The sequence below is a fragment of the Arachis hypogaea genome, chromosome 4, assembly GCF_003086295.3.
Source record: "Arachis hypogaea cultivar Tifrunner chromosome 4, arahy.Tifrunner.gnm2.J5K5, whole genome shotgun sequence".
NCBI classification, from domain to species: Eukaryota; Viridiplantae; Streptophyta; class Magnoliopsida; order Fabales; family Fabaceae; genus Arachis; species Arachis hypogaea.
This window is the reverse complement of record NC_092039.1, coordinates 90,721,691-90,740,406: the sequence shown is the minus strand read 5'-3', so window position 1 is coordinate 90,740,406 and position 18,716 is coordinate 90,721,691. Positions and strand designations below refer to the sequence as shown.

Sequence of the window (18,716 nt, the reverse complement as noted above, 5' to 3'; positions counted from 1 at the left end):
AAAAAAGTTAAGTATATTTCTTGATTATAAGAATACATATAATTCACTTTTGATTGTAATCACAAGAAATATAAATTTATCCAATTTTTTAAAATTTACATTAATTATTAAAATTATAACATAATGAATGTACTCCTCTACACATTTTTTCTTATTTTTGTGCTTTATTTTAATTTTGTTAAATAAAAAAGTTTAAATATTATTTACTTTTAATTTTTAACTTTTACCACAAATAGAAATATATGACTTTGTGTGTATTAAATAATTTTTTTCATTGGACATTTTTAAGATGTCAGGTATATTTACAGACACTGAGATGAATGAGCAATACCAGGAGGACGATGACTTTAACCAACAAGAAGAGCTAGTAAGTGACCAAGATACGATGGATGAACAGAATGAATTCGATCAAGATTTCAGAGATGAATTTACCGAGGGAGTGTTTTTTTCTGAATCTGATATGTCAGATTATATCCTTGAAGCCGCTTATGCGGTTGACTCCATGCAAGACATTACATCTTTGAAATTTAGTGAGAATGTTGCGGAGGAAATTGGCAAATACCACTTTTCTACTTTGCATCTTGCATTTGAATTTTATATCAAGTACTCAAAGTCGAAGGGCTTTAGTGCAAGGAAGAGCAAGACCTTCAAGAATAGTAGTGGCAAGATTTACAGACAAATGTTTGTATGCCATAGGCAAGGATTCAGGATGGAGAAATATTACACGATGGAAAAAAGGAAGAAGGAGCCTAGATTGGAAACAAGAACTGGATGTGAAGCCCGAATGGATGTTAAATTTGTACCAGAAAGTGGAAGGTGGCATATCTTTTATTTCTCTGACGAACACAACCATGATCTATTGGATACACAATTCAGTGCTATGTTGCCTGCCCACAGAAAAATGTCAGAGGCAGATATTATGCAAATGATGAACATGCTAAAGTCAGGGATCAGCACCTCACAGATATTTGGTCTTCTAGCTAGTCAAGCAGGCAGGTACGAATTTGTTGGCTATGGTCCCAGAGATATGTACAATGAGATTGCTCGGCAAAGGCGTCAAATTCCTGGTGATGCAGCACGAGTGTTGAAGAAGTTGGAGGATATGCGGTTGAAGGATCCACAATTATATTTCAAGGCATGTCACGATTCAAGAGGTTTGTTACGTAATTTGTTCTGGTCTGATGGGATTAGCCAACTAGACTACCGACTCTTCGGGGATGTTATTGCTTTTGATGCTACATACAAGAAGAACAAGTATAGTTGTCCATTAGTAATATTCAGCGGGGTTAACCACCACAACCAAACAATTACTTTTGCTGCTGCGTTAATTGCGGACGAAACTACTGATACATATATTTGGCTCCTGCGTCAGCTCATGTTTGCAATGAGGGGCAAGACCCCGACCTCAATCATAACTGATGGGGCCATGGCGATTAGGAATGAAGTGAGAGTTGTATTTCCCGAAGTCCGACATAGATTATGCGCTTGGCACCTTATTCGAAATGCAACTAGCAATGTTGGAAATCCATCGTTTACATCTAAATTTAGAAAAATCATGACAGGAGACTACGAGATTCCCGTGTTTAAGCGTAAGTGGGTTCAGCTTATTGAAGAATTTGGCATTGAGGATAAGCCGTGGGTGATCAACATGTACGAAAAGAAGCATATGTGGGCTACTGCATATCTAAGAGGAAAATTCTTTGCTGTCTTTAGAACTACATCAAGATGTGAAGGTTTACACTCAGTAGTGGGAAGGTATGTGGGGTTGCGGTATGATTTGACAAGTTTTGTAGAGCATTTTCAAAGGTGTGTAGCACACATGCGCTTTAACGAATTTAATGCTGATTATGAATCTACACGTGGGGTGCCCGTCATGCAAACTTGTATAGAGCTGCTAGAGAGATATGCTGCTGAGTTATACACTCATGAGATATTTCTTTTCTTTCGGCCATTTCTCTCCAGAGCTGGATCAATGCGGGTTCTAAACATAGATAATACCGATGATTGCATAAAGTACATTGTGTGTAAGCATGGGAGGCCCGATTTTACGTGGATCGTTGATTTTCGTCAAGAAGAAATAATCTTTATGTGTACCTGTTTACGAATGGAGTCATTTGGTATTCCCTGCGAACATATTGTGAAAGTAATGGTTGACAGAGACATCCGTGAGATTCCCCGGCCATTGGTATTGGATAGATGGACAAAAAAGGTTAAATCAGCACTCAATGATCCAAGTGGGTTCACCAGGGATGCTGTTGTTATTAGTCGTCAAAGTGCTTTGGTGGAATTTTCTAAACAACTGGCTGCTGTTGCTGTTAAAGTACCAGAGAGATATGAAGAGACACGTGATTTAATTATGGGATTGTACTCATCTTACAAGGCTACAGACGAAGGAGATAATCAACCTCACTCAGGTGTAGCTAGAAGTAGCAATCCGTATGTGCATCCAACCACTGGAGGCTCAGGACAACCATCTAAGAAGAAGAAGCTGCAACGTTGTAGTGTTTGTCAAATGGAAGGACATAAGAAGACAACATGTCCTTGGCAAAAGGACATTGACAACAACGTTATAGAAAATGAAGCTATCGGTTCGGACGATGGCGACATGTGTACCGAAGCGACGGCTGAGTTAGATAGTGATAGTTAGCAACCTCCATAAACTTTAATGTTTTTGGGTAGAAAATCAGTTCTGTATGTGTATCTTTTCTTTTTCACTATATTAATGAGATTTTATACATTCTTCTAATAGTCGTGCTTATGCTTTCTAGGTGTAATAATTGTCAAATAAAAACCGGTTAGCGATAACGGGTAAACTGCCCCTCTCCCTTTTCGCTCACTCTCACTGGTAAAATCCCTAATTTTCATCGTTCTGACAATCGGCCTGGACAGACTGGTCGAACAGGTTTAACTGCGAACCGGTTAAGCATGCGGTCCGATCCTCCTGTAATAATCGTTGGAGATGAAACCAGTGGATAACCGTTAATTCGGATGAGAACCGGTTGGTTGGGTCAAACCGGTTGAACTGTGAGCCGCTATAAAAACGATCCGGACAAATGTTAAAACCGTCAATTTAAAAAACCGGTCGAACCGGTGGTTAACCGGTGAACCGGATGAACCGCCCGGTTTAGTAGCGGTTTTTGGTTTGAAAGTAAAAGAGCAAAACGGCCTAGTTTTATCTCTTATAAAAAAAAAAGAAAAGAAAGGCTAGCTATACTAAATGCCACGGCAACCCACCAGACCCAATTCCCTTCCTCCCAATTCCCTCACTACCTAACCCTAGCACAGCAAACACCGTCGCCATCGTCAGCCCCCATCCCGCCGGCTCGTCGTGAAACCCCACCAGCCACCGTGAGCCCCTAGACGCCGCCACTCTTTTCTTCTTCCCCTCCTCTGTGCTCGTCGCGAAGCTCCACCAACAGCCGCGAATCTCTTCTCCTTCTCACCGTCTCTGTGCTCCTCGTGAAGCCCGCCTATGTGATCATCGTTGTCGGCAGCGACAGAGGGTGTCATCGTTGGCCTTGATCTCGTCGCCGTCCTGGACGTCTCTGCTTGGCTTCTATCTCTTCAAGCTCGCTCTCTCTCCCTCTCCGGTCTCACCCTGTCTCACGCGAAATGCGAACGTCTCTGCTCGCGTGTCCTCCTCGCCGTCACCTCTATTTAACTGCTCGGGCATCACCTCCTCTCAGACGTCTCTGTTGCTCGGTTGTCTTGTCTTATCCAGTGAGCTATACTCCGATGCTTCTTTAGTACTTTTTTTATTTGAAATTAATTATGATTAATATATACTTCTGAGTTAATTATTCTTGTTAATTTGTATGGTTTTTGATAATCCTTTTTTAGTTAAATTTTTAAAATAATTTTATTGATTGTTGACGATAATTGTTAATTCTGGTTTAATTAGTTGTTTTCTGAGTTAATTTTTTTCGTTGTTCATTGTTGTTAACAGAGCTGGATTATTGTTGTTGTTTTGTTCTGACCTCTAGTTAATTATTGTTGATTGTTGGTAATTTTCTGAGTTATTTTTGTGTTATTTTTTCTAATTCCGAGTTAATTTCAAAGTTGTTGGCTTGTTGCCTTGTTGCCAAGTGAAATTAGTTAAACTTAAAAAAACTTGGCTTGTTAGATTGATTCTGATTTCTGAGCTTTGTTTTGTTATACTGATTCTGATTTTTGATGTTGTTGGTTCCAGATTTTTTCTAATTCTTCTAACTCTAAGTTGTTGATGATACTTTGCTGGGAATAAATGTGTTAATATGCAATTGAGATATTTGTGTTCTTCAATTGGATTTATCTCTGATTTGATATTGGAAGAAGAGTTTTCAATGGATGATCTTGTTATGAATGAATGATCTTGTTTTCAATTGAAGATAAGTGTGTTCAATTGTTCAAGCCCATTGTTGGTCCAAACCCTGTAACATAACTTTGCTAGGAACAAATGATCTTATTTTCAATGGATGTTGATTGCCTCTGTGGTTTGTTTGTTACAGACAGTACAAAAGGCTCTTCCACAATTTGATGTCCACTCAAAATCTGCTTTTCAGTTTTTATTTTTTATTTTTAATGCTAAATATAATATTCTGGATTCTGAATTTCTTAATGTTACACCAAATTTTGTAATATGGATTATCTTTATGATGGGAACAATGGAATACTTAATGATGATTATGATTATTAATGAGTAGTGTCTTTATTTAGTTGAAAACCTGTTTAATTTTTTAATGCTATATTCAATTTTTAATTGTATATTGAATTTTTTAAATTTTACCGTATATTTAATTAAACCGGTTGGATTCCGGTTGGACCATTGAACCAGCTACTTGACCGGTTCAATGATCGGTTCGGTTCAATGATCGGTTCGTTTCTCGCAACCTTGAAAAAATATGAAACCAAAAATAAAAAAGGGACGAAGCAAAATCAAAAAGCAAGATGTCTAAATGAAGCATTTTTTATGGTATGCACACACAAACTCTATTATTACGGATAATTTAAGGTTTGAGTAGAACAAAAATTTGTTTTCATTTTTTCTACTTTAGTTTCTTTTCATAATTTTAGAAACAAGAAGTAACAAAATAATATTTATTTTCTTAATAAGTAAGAGAAAATCGTCATTGTTTTATTTTGCTTTATTTATTTACAAATTTATCACTTATAGTGTTGTACCTTGTACGTGTAATAAAAATCTATTGCATATAACTACTTCAGAACCACTTATTAGAACAGTTTGAAATAATGTTTGTATGGGATGGTTGTTGAAATAATAAACGGAAATGAAATTACTTCATTATAAAAATATCTGTTTTTAAAATAATTTAAACTAAATATCCATACGGTGCATAGAAATAGAGTAAAATTGCGAAAAGCAACGAAGCAATACATTTCTATTTAAGAAGTCATTTAAGGAAGTTCGCAAGAAGTACATCCACTAACTCTAATAAATAAATACGCAGTAACCAAAGTATTACAATCTTTCTTGATAAATTTTAAGAACTGTGCATATTCCAAAACTCCTCGACCGATGCTATAATCTGTGACTTCTTATGGTTGATCCGACTCCGGAGTATATGCACCGTGGTTATCATGCGAATATCGTGATCATCAAGCTACAAATTATTCATTATGAATTAGTACCAAAAAATAGGGATTAAATATTAGAGAGTTATTTTATAAATGCTCACCTTATTGTTACCATATGGCTTAAATTCATAAGTCATATGCATCCACTTCATCACCCAAGTTGCAGAGTTCAAGCTTGAGGAACATTGAGGTATATCTTCTGGTCTTTCAATTTTGTAGTCATGAAATTATTTATTATACTCTTGAATGTCATCATCCTTGTAAAAGTTCGACGTGACGACTTGCTCCAGTACGTGTGCCTGATTTCATTTCACTGGTTAAATAATAAAAACAAAATAAGATCTAATAAGCTTATGTAAATTTTTCCACGGACTTACTAGTGTCTTCATAACACGTTCACGATAGCGAATTCTGTCATCATTAAAATGGGTGTCCAGGTAATAGATTGTTCGCTCGCAAACCGATATTACCATTAGATACCAGTGGTCATCCTCTTGAATAGGAACATATATCTAAACCATAAAAATTTGCCCCTCGGTTATGTATGCTAATAATGGAAAACTATATCCAACAATGAATCTTAAGAAAAAATTCTTACATATTTTAAATCAGCAGTAGGTTGCATAAATTTATAAATGTAGTCTTCCATCTTCTTCTTTAAATATTTCTTGTTGAAGACATCCACCTAGTTCATCAATGCAAACCAATATAGTCTTTAGTACATGATAAAGAAGTATAGTTCTATATCAGCATTACATTTGTAACTTATGATAAATGAACTTATCTTTTCAGGGGTTATAGAACATACCGCAAATCTCGGTGGAAGTTGCCATGTTGTCTTGAAACTTATATCAGATTGAAAATCAGTGCAGTTCGATGCCGCTAATTCAAGAATCTGAATCACAATCCAAATATATTACGAGATTATGCCCAGAACCAAACGTAGATTAACTAATAGATTACTTGTGTACCTTATCAGTAATGGGTCTGTCAGGTATGAAATGTTCAAAGTCTGATCTAATTGCTCTGATTGTATCTATTACGACAAGCTCTTCACTGTATCAATTAAAAACTGAAACTCATTAAACTGGCCCTCATTCATCGACAACAAAGATAATATGAAATTAACTTATGATGGATCTAGCGATGCTGAAAATATATATGCACAGGCCTTTATCTGATCTTCCAAAAAACGCATGGTTGGAGTTGGCATAAATTGACACTGCATTGACTATAAATTTTAATACAAAAGTATTAGCAATTCATCACTAAACGTAATAATTAGCCGTGCCCATAAGAAACTAATTAATTTAAGTGGTAATTACGTTGGGAATGGAAAAGAAATAAACAGGTCTTCTATAGTCTTTTGTGGGTTGGCTCAGTGCATAAGACGCCTTCGATTTATTGACTGATCTGGGCTCAATCTTTGGCTTTCTAATTCCGCCTGGGTGAGTGAACGGTAATTTTTTCTGCGTCCCCATAATGCTCTTACCCTAAGAAAAAAAAAACAGTTTCAGTATATTCTTATTATCATGTTAAGAATATCAAATAATAAGAGTTATGAAATTTTACTATACATGCATATACCTTTGACATATTTTTCTTTTTTGGTGCGGATCTTATAGTTGGAGATACTGGTTTGTCCATATTGATCTTGATGTGGAACGGATCATCGTGGGTGAAAGACATATGATCCAGTACAGTAAGATCATCCTCATCGTCTGATATAGCCGTATGAATATCAATAGCCGAATTCTTAGCCTTCAATCTTGAGATTGGATGTCTGTTTTGTACAGAGAGCTTGGTCGGAGTCTCGGAATCATTGTTCAGACTGAGCTGTGATATCATTGTCTCAATGCGACTTACAGATTCAAGGATTTTATCAATTATTTCGTCCCGAGCCATGTTTACAATTCTCATTGACTGCAAAAAAGAATGGTAAAAAGGTTATAATATATAAAATTATTTTACATAATATATATTAATTACTGTTTGTCACATCAAATTACCTCCATGCTAGAGAGGACGTTATCCACTTTACTAGACAATTCTTGAACTTTATTTAGATCCTCGCTTTGAATAACATCGTCATTAATAACGTGGTCATCCTGTAGAAAATAAAAAAAATAAAAGTTCAATCTACTCGTAATTCATTATATTAGATATTAAATACCCATTAAGTCTTACCTTTGCACTAGGAATTGTAGTTCCAAGTTGATCACCAAAATCAACTTTGATAAAATCACAGCCCAGTGACATATTCTGTGTGTTACATGCATCATTGGAGACCCCCACTATATCTTCGTTAGAAGGAATATCCATGATTATTATCAACGGAAGAATATATTACGAGTAGACTTGGTTAAAAGGCAAATAGTTAAAATAATTTGTCAACGTATACAAAATTAGTCGGATTGAACATATATATATACCCAAAAAAGATAACAAAATTTGAATTCTATCTTTTTAAAAATTTTTAAAACAGCCGAATAATCTTAAAACTATTTAAGATATCTTATCTTTTAATTAAAAACAAATACTTTTCAATTTCAACTTAATTTTTATTTTCAATTTAAGAAATTAAATTTGATCAATTTATCTAATTATATCTTATCTATAATTATCTTTAATTAGCTAAATACTCAAATAAAATTCAAAATCATAATAATAATAATAATAATAATAATAATAATAATAATAATAATAATAATAATAATAATAATAATAATAATAAGGAGGAGGAGATTAGACGCATCAGATTAATAACTAAATAAAAGAAGATTTAAAACTGGTAGATAGGCTCACCAATCGATTGAGATAATAAAAGAGGATACTTCAATCGATTTCACTTAGAAAACAATCCATTGAAGCAGTAACTAAATCGATTCCAATTGATTACAACAACAACACAATCGATTGAATGAGAGGTGTGTGTTTTATTCAATCGATTGCATTAAAATCCAATCGATTGAAATAGTATATATAAGAGTTCTCTAATCGATTTCACTGAATATTCAATCGATTGCAGTAAAAAAAATAGATTGAATTAGCAACTGAGGGTACAACAATCGATTTTACTACCAATCCAATCGATTGAAATAACAAGAGAGGATACTTCAATCGATTGCACTTAGAAAACAATCGATTGAAGCAGTAACTAAATCGATTCCAATCGATTACAACAACAACACAATCGATTGAATGAGAGGTGTGTGTATTATTCAATCGATTGCATTAAAATCCAATCGATTGAAATAGTATATATAAGAGTACTCCAATCGATTTCACTGAATATTCAATCGATTGCAGTAAAAAATAGATTGAATTAGCAATTTAGGGTACAACAATCGATTTTACTACCAAACCAATCGATTGATTTCCATACACACCTGATTGCAAGCATTCTTCAATCAATTTAATACAAGAACTGATTGCAGCTTAAGTTCCCAGATTTACATGCATAGCTAAGATGTTTTTGGGTACTTTAACTTCTTTGTATAATAAGAAAGTTAGATTGCCATAATACATTAAAAACAAAATAAGCTGATCAATAACTTATGCTTCTGTTGCAATAGTAGTAGCATCAAACATACCTAGGACTCTCAAAAGTGAAATGACACAATGAACAATAATACCTGGAACTCTCAAAAGTGAAATGACACATTTCATCATACAGTGAAGATAACACCTAGATTTTGTCCTACACTTTTTTTAACTCAACAATATTAACTCCCATTCAATCATCAATGGAGATCATACGATGATGTGGAGTTCTAGATAACAATTTCTTCATGGTCCAGGCCTTGGGATGATGCCCCTTGGGTTTGTGATGCCCAGATTAGTGCATAGACTATCAATTGCTTCTCCTTGACGATTGATAGCTTCCGTTTGCCTGTCTTGACGCTGCCTCATATCAGCAAATTGCTCCTCCATATATACTCTCATGCTTCGCAATTCATCCATCAAATCTTTCATTGTTGGCGAAGGAGGGGATGGTGGTGGGGGTGTCTGTGTTTGTGCTTGCACCTGGTCTTGTGGTTGTCCTTGAGCCTGAGGTTGTTGGGCATCCGGATCTCTTCCGATCTGTCTTAGAGTGCTGTCATCAATCTTGGCTACATTAGTCAAGACAACACTTTTCTCTTCAGTCAAGTCAATTTCAAGCCATTTGAAAATCTTGGTCCAATGGCAAGCATATCCTAAACCAACACTTGATTTTCCTTTCTTCATCTCAAGCATATGATGAACCATAAAATAAGGCCAGTTTATCTCCTTTCCAGTCACCATAGCCCAAAGCACTAAAATATCTTCGTTAAACAAGATTCCATGATTATGTTTTCTTGGAATCAACATGTAAGAAAACAAATACATCAATATACGCTGCTCAATCCCCAACCCACTGCAACTTATATTACCTCTAGCATCCATGTGTGGATTCTCATATTGTAAACTCTGCAAACCAACTAATCTGTTGTATTCTCCCCATTCCTCATCTGCCACAATACCTCCAGTAAATTTTGCCCCATGATAACCTAGACTCCATTGTTCAGTTAGTTCTTGCAAAGTAACTCTATAATGCTGTTTCCCTAAATCAAACTCAATCAGCGGCATTACCTCACCCTCTTCATCAGGTTCAGGAACAACATAATTTAAAGTACTATAAACAGCCCTAACCAAGTGCGGGTAATAATCATCCCTAGTTTGTACAAAATCAATTAAGTGATGTGTTTGCAATGCATTCAACACCAAATTAAAACGTCTATCCTAAAGGAACTCAGCTGTTATGTACCTGGGAGGAATAATTTCCCTGGACTCAAAATTCTTCACATAGTTGTTCAATGTCTTGCGAGACGGCAGCCACCTTGCCATGTAATGGGATGAAGCAATTAGTCTGGCGGGGGCAGAGCTTTCTCCCTCAACCCTGGCTCTTTTGGCGTTCTTAGTTCTGGCCATTATGGGGATATTGGTTTTGTGGGTTTTGTAGGGATTTTGATGAGGGTTGGAATTATGTATGTGGTTGGGAGTGGATGTGGGTGAGAATGGAGAAGAAGAAGACACAAGCTTTCTGGATTTTAGAGAGAAGAGAGAGGTGCAGAAATGGGGTTCGAACGTTTAAAAGGGGGAGTGGGTGTGAATACTGAGGGTTATCTGCTTTAATACATAGCACGTTTCAAATTTTAATCGATTGGATTACATTACCAATCGATTGAATTTGGCAAAAAGTTCAATGTCATCACTTTTTAATCGATTGGATTGCATTACCAATCGATTGAATTTGGAAAAAATTCAAAGTCATCACATTTCAATTGATTGGGTACCATTACCAATCAATTGAAATTGGCAAAACATTCAACTTCATCACCTTCCAATCGATTGGATTACATTACCAATCGATTGAATTTGGCTAAAACTTCAATGTCATCACTTTCCAATCGATTGTATTTGCCAAATCCATGTTGTTTTCGTGAACTTAATCGATTGAGTAACAACAACAATCAATTGTTTTGAGGCATTCATTCGATTGGAAAGTATAAACAATCGATTGGTTTAAACTTTTTACCATTCTACCTTACAACTTTCAATCGATTGTTTTGTGGTATAGTGTAAACCAATCGATTGAATTTCAAGGAAACACGATTTGAAAGCCATGGACGAACGTAACGAGATCAAAGTTAATTTTTTAATCAATTGAAATTATTAGGATGAATGAAGGATATAATTGGTTGTTATTTTTGTATTTGATTGTTAATAAATATAATAGATAATTGATAAAATAATAATTTATAAAATAAAAAACTATTTTTATAATTAAATAAAATATATGGGGTTAATTTGTAATTAAAATTAGTTCAAAGACTACATAGCAATTGATAAAAAAAATCTAAAAACATGTTTTCTACTTGGACCACTAAGTGGTCCAAAGGTTCCTGGACCACCGAATCCTGAGCCTAGAGACAAGTAGTCTTTTGAACAAACTTGTCTCCATGAAGTATAAAGGTAAAGGGAATACAAGGGAGTCCATTATGAAAATGTCTCATCTTTTTTCAAAATTAAAAGCACTAAACTTAGAGTTGTCTGAAGACTTTCATTTTGATCTCTTCCTGCATAATTTGGACAATTCAAAGTGAGTTATAACACTCTCAAGGACACTTGGTCCTTAAATGAGCTTATATCTCGCTGTGTGCAAGAAGAAGAGAAGTTGCAGCAAGATAAAGTGCTCACATAACTTCATCTTCTCAGTATAAAAGAAAGCGTGATACTACTCCAGATGTGCCTTCTCGGCAGAAAAAAAGGTTAAGAAACAGGATCAAGTTTCAACCTATTTCTTTTGTAAGAAGGTGGGACACATGAAGAAGAATTGTACCAAATATGCCACCTGGCGTATAAAGAAGGGTATAATTGTTCCTTTCGTTTGCTCTGATACTAGTTCAAGTTATGCACCTGTTGATACTTGGTGGGTAGATTCTGCTGCTACTACTCATGCAAGTGTTACTATGCAGAGTTGCTTGTGGAGCCGACCGCCAAGTGATGCTGAAAGATACATCCATGTGGCAGACGGCAATATAGTTGTAGTCGAATCTATAGGAACATTTAGATTTTGTTCCACGAGTGGATTTTATTTGGATTTATTAGAGACATTTTATGTACCGTTATTTAGACGAAATTTGGTTTTTATTTCTCGTTCGGACAAATCAAGTTATTTTTTGTTCATTCGAAAACAATAAAGTTAGTCTTTTTTATAATTCGAATAATATTTGCTCTGGTTATTTGGTGGATAATCTATATTGGCTTGACTTAAATTCCTATAATAATAAAATACTGCAAACGAGTACAAAACAAAAACTAAATAAAATTTCAGCATCATTATGACACAAACGCCTAAGTCACAATACATATGTAATAAATAAAAAAGAATTAATATACAGATTTCTAATAATTATAGTTATATTGTATACATAATTTTTTTCATTTGTATTTAATAATTTATATAAATTTTTAAAAAAATATTAAAAGACTATCAAAATTTATTGATTTTTATCATCAATTAGTCATCATATTTAAAAATATAAAATAAAATAGTTAGATTAATAAACCAAAAAAATTATACTAAAAAATTAAATTAATAGCCAAGTGTAATCCCTCTAGTATAAATTATAACAACTGAATCTTAAAAAGCATTAGGAACCTGTTCAATTATATTAAAAGTTAAAACATACACGTTTATTCTATGGAGCCATTCCCATAAACACGTCTAAAACGTCTTTTTTTAAAGATATTTTTAATAATTAAAATTTAATACATATAATCGATTAAATCGTGTTATTTTTGTCAAAATTAGGACAGACAAATTAATTTGATCGAAAAATAGTGAATCAAATTTTGAATTGGTCTAAATTTATATTGTTTTTTATAAAAAAATGACTACAATATTCCTATTATAGAAAATGACTAAAATACTCTTAATATATATTAATTTTAAAAATCCTAAATTCTAACTCTTTTCTTCTTTGTCGTCATAAGGGTAGAATTTAAAATTTTCAATATATATATATATATATATATATATATATATATATATATATATATATAGGGGTATCTTAGTTATTTTTTATAATGTGGATATTATAGTCATTTTTTATAAAAAATATTAATTTAGACAAGTTTAAGATTTATTTTATTTTTAATTTTTTAGCTAAATTGATTTGTTCGATCTAATTTTAATAAAAATAACACAATTTAATTGATTATATGTGTTAAATTTTAATTTTTTAAAAACAACTTTAAAAAATGACGTTTTTAATATCTTTATCTAAGTGACTCCTTTATTCTATTCCCATTCAAATTTAAAAATATCACTTTTAAGTTTTAAGTTCAATACCATTAGAGTTACAAAATTGCCTAATTTGCATTACTAGTTTCAACAATTTAAGTGGTCATGATATCCCTCCTCAAATGGTTAAATTAACCACTCTTCCCGTGTTCAGTGTGGCACATAATACCTATCAGGTTCAAGTGTGCAACACCTAAAATGAAAGCAGGGTTTTCGACATTTGATAAAGCAGCTATGGGGGGATCCTTTCCTTTCACCTCTGCTGTCAAGAAGTTGTAATCCTAATAATGCAAAACCACATGAAAAGTTACCAACTGTAACTGACACCTATGAGGTAATAAGGACAAGGGTAACTGGCTGGACATGTTTGTTTTCTGGGTGAGTTCTATGCATCAATCATTATTGGACACGAGCATGACTTTACTACATGTCTACAATGAATCTATCGGCTTCAATGTTCCTAATTCAATATAATTTTCATAAACCTTCTGCTCCTTAACTTTTGAGAACAAGTGGGTGATTTAGCCCAAGTTTAGAAAATTTTCAAAAATACCAGAGAACAAGATTGAAGAATTTGATTTTCAATTGATGCTAAAAATAAGAAACAAGATTTAGGCATACAGTTACCTCGTTGATGCCAATGCTGATCATTTTCTCCTCCAACTCACTGATGGGAGTATTAGTACTCTTTAACAGAGACATAACAGAAATGGATAACATTGGTGTTACAATCATCTGTTGCCAAGTAAAGTATTGGCCCTTTAGCAAATAGTTTTTTACTTTCTCTGTTATCTATGGGATCAACCGTATCCAATTCTAAATTTTTACCACTAGAACTTATAGATGTTGATAGACAGTAACAGTCGCTAATATTTACAAAATAATACATTGGAGCATGTGATTCATCAAGTGAAATAATCTGGTTGCTTAATTTGAATTGTAGGACAAGCAGAGGAGAAACAAGTTTGTTCTTCACTTAAACCAACAATGCAGTTATACAATGCATCTATGCTTCCAATACAAGAATTCCCTTCCAACAATTTAATAACTGCTTCCAAAGGAAAGGTGAGGAAACTGTAAAGCAAGTCAGCAAAACCTTTTTTTCCCTAGGGCAAACAGAATCTTGCCATCTGATTTTCTTCGCGTAACTTTCACCTCAATTTGATTGCTACTATATATTGCCTTCAGATGCAACGTTAAAGAGAGTATTGGATGTTCGAATCTCTCGGAAGAAGGCTTCTTTTCCAAGAACACGTCTGTCAGTGTTGTCTTTGAGACCAAACTACTCTTGAGCCATTCCAATACCTAATAATTAATATGCACAGATAAATGGTATCACCACAAGATAACCTTTCAATAATGTCCAAGATAAAAAAATGAACTAATATACTAAAAGAAGAATTCAAAATAAAAAACATGTATAATAACCTGCTTCTTTGAAAAAGTGCTGGCCTACACCTTGGTTTGAATGATCCAACACTTGCGAATGTTGATGCATACATAGTAGGTTGTGAGCTTTGTGTCATCAATGTTGAGCTTCATTTCCCTGACATAAGGTTCCATGGAGTTCGTAGGTTGCAGTAGCATCTCTTTACTCGTTTCTGTGGCCAGACACTCACTTAAATCTTGAATGAAGAGAACTTAGTGATCCAACTTTAACTGGCTTGCAAATCTTTCTCCTACTTTGCCCCAAGCCTTGCAATGGTTCCCAAAGGAAGAGTAAGGAAGCTAAATAGAACATCAACAAAGTCTTTCCCTGCTTCAGCAAATATAACTTTGTTTTTCTCATTGTTTACCGTGAGTTTCAATGGAACCTCCATTGTAGAAAAGAAAAGTTAATTATAAAGAAGGAAAGGGGAGGGAATTTTTTTTTTTCTGATCAGAAAAGCTCCGACGCTTTAACTTCAAGTACGGTAACGTTTCAAGGAGTTAGTCGTTTATTAATAAAAAATGTTTAGTAACAACAAAATATTAGTAGAGAAGATAACTAAAATTTGCTTTATTTAATAAAGAGTGAGGAGTATATAAGATAAGAGATATATTAACTTACTACTTTAAAGTTTTATATTAGATGTGGTGTTTTCTTATCTTATGTTATCTCATTTGATTCTTCTCCAAAATCTTCTCTACGTAGTCGAGAGCTCTTAATAATATTACATATTCAAGTTTTGTATGAACTAAATTTAACTAAGTTAAACAATAAAATTTAAAATAATATTAATTATAATTAATTTTTATTATGTTAGATTAATTTGATTGAATTTAATTAACAAAAAAATTTAGATATATAAAATTATTCTTATTTCAGGACGAAATATAACTTAAATACAACCTCATTGGAGCTGCTATGTTTCGAAAATGTGCGACTGAAATTTTTTTTCTAGGGAAGGGGAGATCACACACCTTGATTCGTAAAATTTTGAATGAAGTATACCACGCAAGTCGCAAGGTAGTATTAATTGGCTTTGACTTTGTTTTCAAGAGTAGGGTAATATATTGAATTAGTCTAAAAAAATTTTGCATGTGAAGTTTTATGTCTAATTTTGATAAAACATTTGATATCGTTGTAAAATAAATAAATAAATAAATAAATATAAAATAAAGAAGTATAAATAGAAGATTTTAATATTAATGTTTGCCAATATTATTATTTTATTATAATAGAAGTGAATCATATATATTTATTAATATTATATATGTTGTAACTTACACTCAAAAGAGATAAAAAAAAGAGAGAGAATTTATGGTAGTATATATATATATATATATATATATATATAGTACATATATATAAAAGAAAGAAGAATATTTTGTTGTATATATATTGTCTAAGACCTCCTCACCATTTATACATGCTTAATGTCTACTTTTTCAACTTCATTTAAGTTTAGGTTAACTTGGGAGCTTCATTCTTTTATCATAGAAAAATTGAGTTGCCCATATAATGAATCAAAGTCACATATCATTAATTGAATGGGCATCTGTGTCTATATCACAATACTCCCTCTTGAATGCCAATTTAGAATTATTTCTCATTAAAATCTTACTAAAAAAAAATTCAATGGAAAAAAAATTTAATGAAAAAAAAAGAGTACAATATCCTTTGTGATGATGACTGCCTCGTTAAAAATCTTGTCAAGAAAAACTCAACAAAGACCAAAACCTGACTAAGGAAAAAAGAGTATAGTCTCCCCCTCTTGTCGACATTATTTAATATCTCGAAATCATGCGCATCCTAATCTGATGTACCAATTTTTCAAAGGAGGATTTTGGAAGTGACTTTGTAAATAAATCTATTAGATTATCGCTTGAGCGAATTTGTTGGACATCAATCGTTCCTTGATTTTGAAGATCACGAATGAAGAAGAATTTGGGAGAAATATGCTTTGTTCTATCATCTTTGATGTATCCACCCTTAAGTTGAACAATGCATGTTGTATTATCTTCAAACAAAACAGTTGGAGTTATTTTATGGTCAATTAGTCCACATTATAATAGAAGATATTGGATCAAACTCCTAAACCAAACACACTCGCAACTAATTTTATGTATCACTAGTATTTCAGCATGATTAGAGGATGTTGCTACAATCGTCTATTTCTTGGACCTCCATGATATAGCTGTACCACCATATGTGAACATGTATCCTGTTTAAGATATTCCTTTGTGTGAATCAAACAAGTATCCTGCATCTACATAGCCAACTAGTTGTGACTTGGATCCATATGGATAAAACAATCTCATATCAACCGTTTCATGAAGATATCGAAAGATTTATTTGATTCTATTCCAATGTCTTTTGGTTGGAGAGGAACTATACATTGCTAGTAAATTCATAGCAAATGATATATTGGGTCGTGTATTATTAGCAAAATACATGAGTGCCCCAATGACACTGAGATATGGTACTTTAGGACCAAGGATATCTTCATTTATTTTTTAGGATGAAATTGATCAATTTTCAGACCCAAAGATCTTACAATCATTAAGGTACTTAATCAATGTAACTTATCCATATAAAATTTTTTCAAGATCTTTTCTGTGTATGTTATTTGATGAATAAAGATTCTATTTTTTATATGCTCGATCTGTAGGTCGAGACAAAATTTAGTTTTTCCAAAATCTTTCATCTCAAACTCTTTTTTTAGAACTTTTATAATTGTTGGAATCTCTTTAGCGGTTCCGATGATATTTAAATCATCAACGTACACAGCAATTATAATAAATCTAGATGCAAATTTCTTTATGAAAATATATGGGCAGATATGATCATTCTTAAATATGTTTTTGGTCAGATACTTAGTAAGAATTATATTACATTCGTCCAGATTGTTTTACACTATATAAAGATCTTTGCAATTTGATTGAGTATAACTCCTACGAATATTCATTGGATGGTTAAGATATATGTAATCCTTCAGGAACTTTCATATAGATATCATGATCTAATGATCCGTATAAATAGGTTGTTACCATATCCATTAGATGCATATGTAGTTTATGGTATGCGGGTAAGCTGACCAAATAACTCAATGCTATTGCATCTACTACAGGAAAATATGTTTCTTAATAATCTATACCGGGCCTTTGTAAAAAACCTTGTGCCACAAGTCGAGTTTTGTAGCGTACAACTTCATTTTTCTTATTTCGTTTCTCACAAATATCCATCTGTATCCAACAGGTTTTATATCTTCTGGTGTATGGATTACAGGTCCAAAACCTTCACATTTTGCAAGTGAGTCTAACCCAGCCTTCACAGCTTCTTCCCATTTCAGTCAATCATTTCTTTGTCGACATTCTTCGACTGTTCTTAGGTCAAGATCCTTACTTTCATGCATGATGTGTAATGCCACATTACATGGAAATATTTCATTGATAATTATTTTATTTCGGTTCTATTTTTTTCTGTAAAGACATAATTTATCAAAATTTCATCATTTTCATAATTTCAGTATTTTTAAGTACCTGAACATCTTCTGGCGTCAAAACTATATCAGAATTTTGGACAACTGTAGGTGTCTTTACTATATCTTTATCTTTTTCAACAGGAATAGTATTTACCACTTTTCTTTTTTGAGGATGTTTGTCTTTGGAACTGGCAAGCCAACCACGCTTTTGACATGAATTTGTTTGGGTAGCTATTTGTCCGACTGTGACATCAATTCGAATTGGATCATTTTCAGCTAGTATATAGGATTTAGTAATCCTTTTCGTATTAGAAAATGAATCGGGTAATTCATTTGCTATTATTTACAAATGTATAATCTTTTGAACTTCTAGTTCACATTGCCCTGATCGAGCATCTAAATGCATT

The 18,716-nt window shown here is 33.2% G+C and overlaps 1 protein-coding gene across 1 annotated transcript; it reads left to right on the top strand.

Annotated features, from left to right (window-relative positions):
- The first annotated feature begins 385 nt into the window (after positions 1–385).
- Positions 386–2,647, top strand: LOC112795025 (protein FAR1-RELATED SEQUENCE 5-like). Its single transcript, XM_025836979.1, has one exon. It carries the CDS (start codon positions 386–388, stop codon positions 2,645–2,647), a length of 2,262 nt encoding a protein of 753 aa, XP_025692764.1.
- The last annotated feature ends 16,069 nt before the right edge of the window (positions 2,648–18,716 follow it).